This window comes from Dromiciops gliroides, chromosome 2, assembly GCF_019393635.1.
Source record: "Dromiciops gliroides isolate mDroGli1 chromosome 2, mDroGli1.pri, whole genome shotgun sequence".
NCBI lineage: Eukaryota > Metazoa > Chordata > Mammalia > Microbiotheria > Microbiotheriidae > Dromiciops > Dromiciops gliroides.
In genome coordinates this window covers 662,294,610-662,304,558 of record NC_057862.1, presented here as the reverse complement: position 1 = coordinate 662,304,558, position 9,949 = coordinate 662,294,610, and the positions used below count along the sequence as shown (strand labels likewise).

At 43.5% G+C, this 9,949-nt stretch overlaps 1 gene segment (V, D, J or C); it reads right to left on the bottom strand.

Moving 5' to 3' along the window:
• Nucleotides 1–2,136: 2,136 nt before the first annotated feature.
• On the bottom strand, nucleotides 2,137–3,542 carry LOC122739564. The segment is given in 3 exon segments: nucleotides 2,137–2,229; nucleotides 2,753–3,144; nucleotides 3,462–3,542. Coding segments are annotated over 3 exon segments (534 nt in total).
• Between the last annotated feature and the right edge of the window lie 6,407 nt (nucleotides 3,543–9,949).

Sequence of the window (9,949 nt, the reverse complement as noted above, 5' to 3'; positions counted from 1 at the left end):
CCCCCCAACTTCCTGTCTAAGTGCTCTAGGATCAGTGGGCCTAGTCCTGCCTGTCTTGTTCCAGGCCCTTCAGCTGGCAACTTTCCCTCTTGGCTGGTGCAGGTAGGTTTTTCCACTGTCCTGCTGGGTCACCAGATTTTTGAGCCAGGTTCCAGGGGCCTCAGTTGTTCGGCTGTGGCCCGCAGCTTCCTGCTGACTTGCCCCGACCCCCACCTCGGTGCTGGGCTGCTGCCCTGCACTGGGCCTCCCTTTTGCCCAAGTCAGACCGTCCTTTTCCTGAAGTCTTCTAAATTATCTCTGGTTGGAAGACTGTGTCTCTCTGTCTCTTTGCAGGTTCTGTAGTTTCAGTCCAGAGGCTTGATTCAGTGTTCTTTTTGAGGGAACAGAAGGAGAGCTCAGGCAGCTTGCTGATTCCTCTCCGCCATCTTGGCTCCTGAGTCTCCATGTCTTTTTGTACAGTTTGTCTGCTTGAAGATTTGGATTGGTTTATTAGGATTTGGTTTCTTTTTTAAAAATTCCTCTTGTACCAAAAAACAAACAAACAAACAAACAAAAAACCAGGGCCTGCAAGCCTTTCTTTGCACCCACTAGCTGCACACTCGGGTGCCTCCTCACAAGAAGGAAATAAAGAGCCTTTGTTACCTCACTGCTGAGTTCCTGAGAATTATTGAGAAGAGGATTCTTCTTCCCTCACACCTTCCATGCACTGGCCAGGCTGGGAAGGTCAGAATCGACTGCAGGATGTTTTTACAATGTGAACTATGCAGAGTTTGAATTTGGCAATGAGAATGTGATTTCTTTTCTATGTTGTGAATTAACCCTTCTAATGCTACAAGGTTAATAGCTGCAAGACAATGAGTAGGGGGCATTTGATTTCTTCATTTCTAAAACTGTTCAGTAAGCAATCAAGGAGTCCCTAGGTGTGAAAAACATATGGAAAAATTTTCTGAGACACAGCACTGGGATGTTAAAAAAGAAAAAAAACACTTTATTCACATTCTCTTGAGAATGGGCTCAGCCCCAAGTGGGCAGAGCAATGTGCATCCTGGAAGGCCTGTTTTTATAAGGGCAATCTAGTCCGCAGGGTTACAATCTTATATGTAGGCACAGGCTACTTCATCAAGGCAGCACCCTGCCGCCCCCTGCATTGTTCACTTCTTCCAGTGGGAACCTTTTTTGAGAAATTAACCCCCACCTGTGGACATCAGCTTCTCAAGCACCTCTTTTTATTCTTCCCTCTCAGACACTTAAATTCCCAGACAGTTTCATTCATAATGAGGAGGGGGCCCACTTTTTCCTCACAAATCCCTCCTCTTTGTTTTTGACCATTGGACCTCCCTCAGTCCTCTGCTAGCATGATATATCTTTTTCTCTTTTTTTGGTGAGGCAATTGGGGTTATGTGACTTGCCCAGGGTCACACAGCTAGTAAGTGTTAAGTGTCTGAGGACGGATTGCAACTCAAGTCCTCCTGAATCCAGGACTGGTGCTTTATCCACTGAGCCACCTAGGTACTCCAGCATCATATTTGTAATTTCAGTAATACCTCCCCCCCCCAGTGTCCATTCATTTAGCAATTTCATTGTGAATCTTAGATGTCCCATGCAGCTGTCAGGTCTCTGGAACCACTTTCCTTGGGAGCAGTCTGGAAGATGTCTTGTCTCCAGGGCACTCCTCCAGTAGATCCATTTTCTTATATTTCCCATTGAAAGCTCAATAAAATTCTAACACTAGTGTCCCTCCCATATTGTTTGCAGCTTTATCCAATTCTTTCTTTAACAAACATTTTTAACAACAGGCCCAAGGATTATGTTACCTTGATACCTGCAGGCTATCTCTCAAAACACCACAGAAAGGGGCAGTTAGGTAGTGCAGTGGACAGGGCACAGGCCCTGGATTCAGGAGGACCTGAGTTCAAATCCAGCCTCAGACACTTGACACTTACTACCTGTGTGACCCTGGGCAAGTCACTTAACCCCAATTGAACCAACAACAAAAACAAAAAAGAAAAAAAATACCACAGAAAGCAGAACTCTTAATTCTCTCCAAACTCCATATTTATATACTCTCCTCAAGTAGTGGGAACTAAACATCACAACACAAAGCACTTTGCAGGAAGGGGAATTTGACTTTCTGCCTCAGCTCTGCCCTGTGCAAACAATTTCCTCCAGGTCCATGTCTTCAGCCAAGTCTGACCAGGAGCTAGGCTGGCCCTTGCACTTGGTGGTCATCTTCTCCAAGGGGGGAGTTATAGAACTCCCTGCTCCCACTCAGTGCTGTCTGATGGACCCAGTGTCTCTGGACCTGGATTCAAAAAGACTCATGATCCTGAGTTCAAATCTGACCTTAGACATTTACTAGCTATGGGACCCTGGTCATGTCACTTACTGCTATTTGCCTCAGTTTCCTCATCTGTAAAACCAGCTGCATAAGGAAATGGACAAACACTCCAGGACATTTGCTAAGGAAACCCAAATGGGAGCAAAGACCCCTCAACGTGAACTTATGGCCCCAACAAGAGAAACACTTTATGTGGAGGCAAAGCTATCAAATGGACTTCAAATATCACCTTCTCCTCCACTTATATTTAGCTCTTTGTTTCCCAGGGGGCTGTGCTGCCTCCCCTCTGCCTTGGGGACAGGGCATGTGACACACAAGTCTTTGTGAGAAAGGAGGGGACCTGAGGGACCAGAAAGGAGAAGCCCTGGGAGATGTGAGCCTGCCCAGAGAGCAGGGGCTGCTCTGCCTGGGGACCAGAGAGGAAGCAGCTGCTGCTCTGAGCTGAATCCCCTGAGCAGCCTGGGGAGGTTCTTGTTCAGGCCTGAAACACTGTGGGAGAGGGATATAACCATGCTGACAGTAATAATCTCCAGCATCCTCAGGCTCCAAGCTGCTGATGGTGAGAGTGAAATCTATCCCAGACCCGCTGCCACTGAAGCGGGCAGGGACTCCAGATGCCAGCCTGTTAGCATAGGAGATGAGGAGCCTGGGGGCTTGGCCAGGTGTCTGCTGGTACCAGTGAAGGTAGCTATCACCATTACTATCTGTCACACTCTGACTGGCCTTGCAGCTGATGGTGACTCTCTCTCCTGAAGACCCAGACAAGGAGGCTGGAGACTGGTTCAGCACAATGGCTCCTTGGGAATCTAGGAAACCAGAAAAGTTCAAGGAAGACAGAAATGTATGAATGTCCAAATCAAAATCTAGGAACAAGACAATTATGTGGAGACCCTGAAATCCGAAATGACTGACAAGTACTTGTATTTACTGTCAACATGGGACATAAACCATCTTTCCCACAGACCCCACAAAGTTTGTAATCTGGGGCCTGGCCATGCTCCTCAGCCCCATCTGCCTTTGTTGTCCCTAAGCTCCCTCACCCACTACATCAAGGGGTCATCAGGTCTTTAGTCCCTGAAAACCTGTGCCCTCCTCACCCCTTCCCTGCCCTGCTGGGTCTTACCCTGAGCCCAGAGCACCAGCAGCCAGAGGAGCTGCCATGGGGAGACCATCCTGGCCTTCAGACACCTGCAGACAGAGCACTCAGAGCCCTGAGGGGGCAGCAAGGAGGGAGGAAGCTTTTCTACCCTGAGCAGGGCTCCCTGCAGGCCCCTGGGGCTCCATATGCAAAACAGCCCCAGGTCTGCTCTGAGCCTCTTCTCAGGACCCTGTGAGACACACTGAGTCACCCTGGCTGAGCCTGACTCTGGGGGAGGGGCCTCCCTCCTCTCTGTCCTCAAATGTGTGACCTCAAGTGCAAAGACAGGCTCCTATTTGGTGTCTGATGTGGGAATGGTTGGAGCTGGTTGTGGATCAATGAGGGGGGGGCCTTCTCTCTGTGTCCCAGGACTAGATCCCCCATAACCAGGAGAGAGCTCCCAGCCCTGGGGAGGGGGAAGAGATGGCAGGAGCTCACAGCCTGTAGGCTTTGGAGATGCCTCACCTACCTCTGCTCATGCACCTGGACCTCTCCTGCCCCCTGCTGGAAAACCTGTCAATTCAAAGAGGCAGAGAGGAGGGGCTGCCTGACACTGGAAGGAGCTTAGCCTGGACACTTGGGGATTTTGTCAGTCACTAGGTGAGATTACTGTAATTGGGAAGAAAACATGTCTCTATGAGTCCCCATTTTCCCATTCCAGACATGCACTAAAAGTGAGGACCTTTACTATGATCAACCCAGTATCCCAGTTGTGACTGTTTCTAGAAATGTGGATCTGGGCAAATCTATGCCCAATGTGAGGCTATAGATGTGAGTGGGAATGTGTCAAAAATAGACACAAGAAGACTTGAGTCAATCACTTTCTGCCTAATCACTTCTCTCCTTTGGCATTGCAAGATCCCTTTGTTTGATGTCACTGCCTCCAGACCTTCCTCTCTCCAGTTGATCAACAATGCATGAATACATGAGTAAGCTTTTTTACAATTCCATTTTAAAACAATTTTAACTGTTGTTTCTTTTTAATTTGGAGTTCCAAATTTTCTTCTTTCTTCTCCTTCTTTCTCCTTGTGAATGCAAATAATCCAATATGTTATACAGACAAAATATGTTTCCACTTTAGAGGAAATAGGTCTCCTCTCAACAAGGATATAACAGTCACCCTTCAAATTACACTCCTCTGGACCTTTTTGAGGAAAAAGATCTCTGTCCATTTCTTTCCCGTCCAGCAAAAAAAGATCATATGGTTAAAGGAGTCCTGAGCTGGTCTCAATTAGGTCCTCTCCTGGGTTGTGTCCATATAAGGGAAGATTGAGGAAATGTTCCTGTGTCTCTTCCCATTTTGGCTAAGAATCCAAAGAATAATTATGGAAATTAAGGTTAGGCATACTGTGTTTTAGTTAGATAGTTTTTGTGTGTAGGTTGTATATGGGATAATTATGGATTTGAGTCAGATTAAACTCTAAGGATGGAGTAAGAAAGATATCCAGCCCTCCCCCCCAGTATAGTTAGTCTCTTGCTTTGCCTAAACGTTAATTGCTTGTTAAATTCTCACTATCTCCTTTATGTTTTATTGATGAGATAATGGACTTGGGTCAGTTCTGTAACTCTGAGGATGGGTTCTGGAAGATATCCAGCCCCCCAGTAAGTTTTATTGCTTGTCAAGTTCTACCAATTAGCATTATTTATTTCTACTCAGTCTCCCCATTTGACAGCTATATCTTAGATTTATGGCCTGTTGTCTCTTCAGCCTATCTGGAATTCATCACATGTCAGAGCCCTAGTCCCTGTCATGAATCAATTGCAGTTAGATAAGGGAGTGATTCCTGCCTCCCCATTTTCTTTGACATTCCTATACACGCCTCCATACATGGATCATGAGCTAAGCAGGCAGCCTGGTTGAAACAGGATTGGATGTTAGAGTATGAGCTCACTCTGTGCATGTGAAGGTTTCCCCCCTCCTCAAAATTACTATAAAAACCTAAAAGTTTGGGCCTATCATTGCAGACTCAAATCTGTCATTGAGTTTGCCCATTCTCGTGAGAATGAAATAAATCTGTCTCTGCTTGACTTGGTGGTCTCCTCGAGTTATTTGGGCAAACTGAGGCAGTTTATCCCAAACAGTTGTAACCTTTGAGTAATCAGACCAGTGATGAAAAAGGGGAGGGTCCATTCACATTAGTGACTCGGGGATAACAGGGGCCTATGAGCCCACATTCTTTGCACCTACAAGCTGCACACTGTGTTTCCCATTCTCGAGAAAGTGACAATAAGTGAGCCTTTGACTCATCACCACTGCTGAGTAGTTCCAAAGAATTATTGAGCAGAAGTCGTTTTCCTCTCACCACTTTAGTCATGTTGTGAAAGAAAACATATACAGAAAAACCCCAGAGAAAAATAAAGAATAAAAAAGTACATTTATCCTCAGCTTTGATATAACCAAGGCCTGCTTTAGTGGCTAGGACTTCTTTTTAATCAGACATCTGGGGGCCCATTACAGAGGTAAACCTGATTGGAATTCAGATGGGGCTTTGAGCTCCCCCCCCCCCCCCCCCCCCCCCCCCCCGCCATGAGGGATCTCTGCCCACCAGGGGTTGTGATATTTTGGAAGCTCTTTAAATCCCCTGATGGGTTTCTGAGACCATTCCTGGGTACAGGTTCCCAAGAACATGCCCAAGCCATTACCAAACACTAGGGAATTTGTCAAGTTTAGACCAGTTTGGTGGATAAGATAAAATAGAGTCTTAGGTGTTGAGTATACAGCAGGTACTCACCAAATGCTTTTGAATTGCATGGAACTCATTAAAATGTTGCTGCAATCATCCCTTTGATAACAGATGTGTCTTCACCAAACATATCTATGTCTGTCTTTCATTCATTGCCACCCTTCTTCCAAGGGTTCCTGAGCACACCAAAGTGCCATTGCAACTAATGATTGCGGATAGACCATGGAGATTTTGCTAGTAAGATTCACTCTTAGGTCCTTTTAGTGGTATGCTGATAGGCCTGGGCACAGTTAGGGATGCTCTGGCCCTGAGGGGGACACTATGACCATGGAGAAATGCCATCAGTCAGCTTTCTGGGCTCATTTAGAGATTACTCTTTCCTTAGAGAAGCGAAGTAATTGATGAAGCAGGTAGTGTTTGGTCAAACAGTTAACAAAGCAGCCACCCAGAAAGCTGGGCTCCCTGAATTTACAACATGAGCTTAGTTGGGAACCGGTCATGTTTGCTTTGTGGTTAGGGCCAAGTAGTGACAGGAATCTCAAGTTAGAAATGTGGAATGTTTATTATTCATATATCCAAATAGCTAACATTGTCATTGTAAAACTGCTGTAACTTTTCAGTCTTAGGTTTCTCCACACAACCCCCCCCCCCACTCCCCGCTCACCTCTATAAAATTGTCATCTTTACTTTTGTTTGGGAGTTGAAGTTAAACTTCTCCTCCCAGCCATACCTCTATGACCGTCTGATTAAGGAACATGCCATAACCCTGCACCTCCCCAGGAGTTGAAGTCTAGGCTTCTTCTCCCATCCATGCCTCTGTGTGCCAAATAATAAAAACTTTTACTTAAATTTTAATTGTATTGTGTGGGTGAGTAATTCTTTGAAAGAGGAATGTTTTCAAGAACCCATTAAGCTGTAATATAACTGGTTGCCTGACCAGGAAAACCCTTCCTCTTTCTTCTTGCCACAACACCCTGAGGTAAGATCCTTTTTGTGTATTTTCTCCCTCATGCTCTGAACCCTCTCCCCTTATGGGGTGGCCGCCCAAGGGAAGGGAGGCTGGTCTTCATAGGGCCAAAGGGGTGGTGTCTCCTTTGCAAGGACCATGGCTTGTGTCCACACAAGAGAGTAGGGGGATTCCCTGACCAGTGTGGGACTGGTGCTTGATATTTCCCTAGAAGCAGGGACAATATCTGGGTGGCTGCTCACACAGCCCTATTTCTCCTGGGCAGGGAGACAGGATACTAAAGGATTCCTCTCCTTTGAGATGCACATTGAACAATTAGGCTTAATTGGACCTTAGAAGCACTGCCTGGCATAATATCAGTTAGAATCTCAAGATTTTTGGCCATTAAATGGGACCTAAATTTTGCAATTAGACTTACTCTGCAGGCACAAGGGAAAATTCACAGAGATTCCATATAACTTAAGCTCTGCTGGTTTAAGTCTGAACTCAGAGGTGAGGGAACCATACAGAAAAACAGAAAAAAAGCCACTCCCCTTCAGAGGATTTCTTCTGTGCAATTGCCTGGTAGTGAATTCTATCTCTACTCACTCCCTCTTCTCCTCTTCCTGTTAAGGGCTAAAATTCTAGCTAAACTGTCTAAAATATCTAATGAGTGGCCGCCAATAAATTATAAGTTTTAACAAGAGTTAGACTTTTAAGCATTTATTAAGGAGAATAAGAATTTGGTAAAGAGAGAAAGAAAGGCCTACAATCATCTATCTATTAAAGGGAAAGAGCATTCCTAGCTCTGCTCTCCGCCAGAATCCCCAGGAAAGAAAGCCCAAGTCAGAGCGCCCGGCTCCCCCTTCTACCTCCCACAAAGAAATGTCATTTCCTGACGCCAAAGAAAAGACTCCTGGTCTTGCCCTCAAAGACCTTCACTTCATGGTGGAGCTTTTCTACAGTAAGTCTCCAGCAGGTGGCGTCATTCCAATCGTTACAGGCCCCACTTTGTTTCTTTAAGAAACAGCCATTTCCTTGATGAAACAGTCAATAATAACAGATTATAATAACCTATGCTAACTAACAATATGTTAATAACAATATAGAAAAGGAAGAGAGGAAAGTTTTGTCCAGAGGGGAAATTTTTTGTTCTCATGAACTGACGCTTTGACATTGGTCTTGCAAAGGGAGGGCCTCTGCAGAGAGTACATGTAACAGATGGCGTATATAATAACAGAAGGAAAAACAACAAAAAAAAAAGAAACAAAACTGTTCATTTAAAGTCTCTGAAAGTCTTTTCTCAGATGTCCTCTAGGTGTAGTCGTGGAATGGAAGTCTTTTCAGGGGTTGATATGTGGATGCTGGTAATCAGCCAGGAAAATTTCCTACAAAACTGAGCTTAACACAACTTTAAAATAGCTTTGTCAATAATCAAATCATTGAAAGTTCTCAAAAACATGTCTAAGGGAATTCAGAATCTTAGTTGTTACACATGAAACATATAATAAAACAAAAATTGAAACATTCTTTTAAATTAATATTACTATAGTCCCCCCTTATGGAGGGTAATTGAGAAGATAATTGCTGTGATATTAATTTTTAAAAATAATTATTATCTTTATTTCATCACTTTTTGCATCATCTGCCTAATTATCTTCATGCCATTATGAGAAATTAAAAAATCTAATATAATTGGTAACAGATGTCAAGGCCAAATCCAACACAGTTATTTATCATGACACCTGAGATAATTATGGGGGTTACCACAAAACAACAGAGAAATGATGGGATATGAGCATTCCCACACTTGAGCAATATATACTGCCCATGCAGTATGCCAGGCTTAAAATAGGCGGATGGAATATATGTCCATGCCACTGAACATATTGGAGGAAATTGAGTCAGACTGAATCAGATGCATGGGATTGAGATGTCCATGGCATCAGGCATATAGGAGGGGGCGTAGAAGCCAGGTGAAGAAAGAGATGGGTGAGATCAAAACTTCCAGCCATCTGTACAGTATTGTGGGGAAAAAGAAAAGAAAATATTAAACCAAGAGAATCCAACCTCAACATTTGTCAAAAGCCGTTCCCTCGGCCATACCTTGACTTCATGCATGTCTCCCCTCATGTGACAGTTCAATGTCTGCTCTTGCATGTATTCCTCTTGTGATTGGATGGCATCTTGGCCAACTGGCATCTGATAACTCAGAATGAATGCAATTAATGTCTTAAATGATAAGTTCCCATAATCCAAATCTCATATGGATTTAAAAATTGAGGATGATAAATGATCACAAAAAATGTGCATGTACCTTGACTCAGAATATAATACACAATTTCAAATAATATCTTTTTTTTTTACTTAGTATACAATTACTTTTGTGAACAATCGAAACATATTTAAATACAAGTTAAAGCACAACACAATGTCAAAGAAAACTTTTTTTTTTGAAAAAAGAAAACTTTTACAAATGTTCCCCTCTTTTTTTTTTGGAATATGCTTATCAAAAATAATACTTCTAGAATCAGTTTACACTTTCCATGGCAAACAATTTGCCAGGGAAATGCTTTAAAGAGTTTGATCAAATAATCAGTTGAGAGAAAAAAATAACAAAAACAAACAACTCAGAATGTGGGAGCACAATACTCCTAGAATTAACAGTGTATTATGAAATCAAAACCATCTTGCATTTTTTCAAAATTAGATAGAATGAATAGAAGAAAATACACATGGAACAATAAAAGACAATGAAATTCAAACTAGGGAAATCTAAATGAATATGAACTTAATATTAATAAGAGTATTTTAAAACATAAACTTGGTCATATGACTATAAA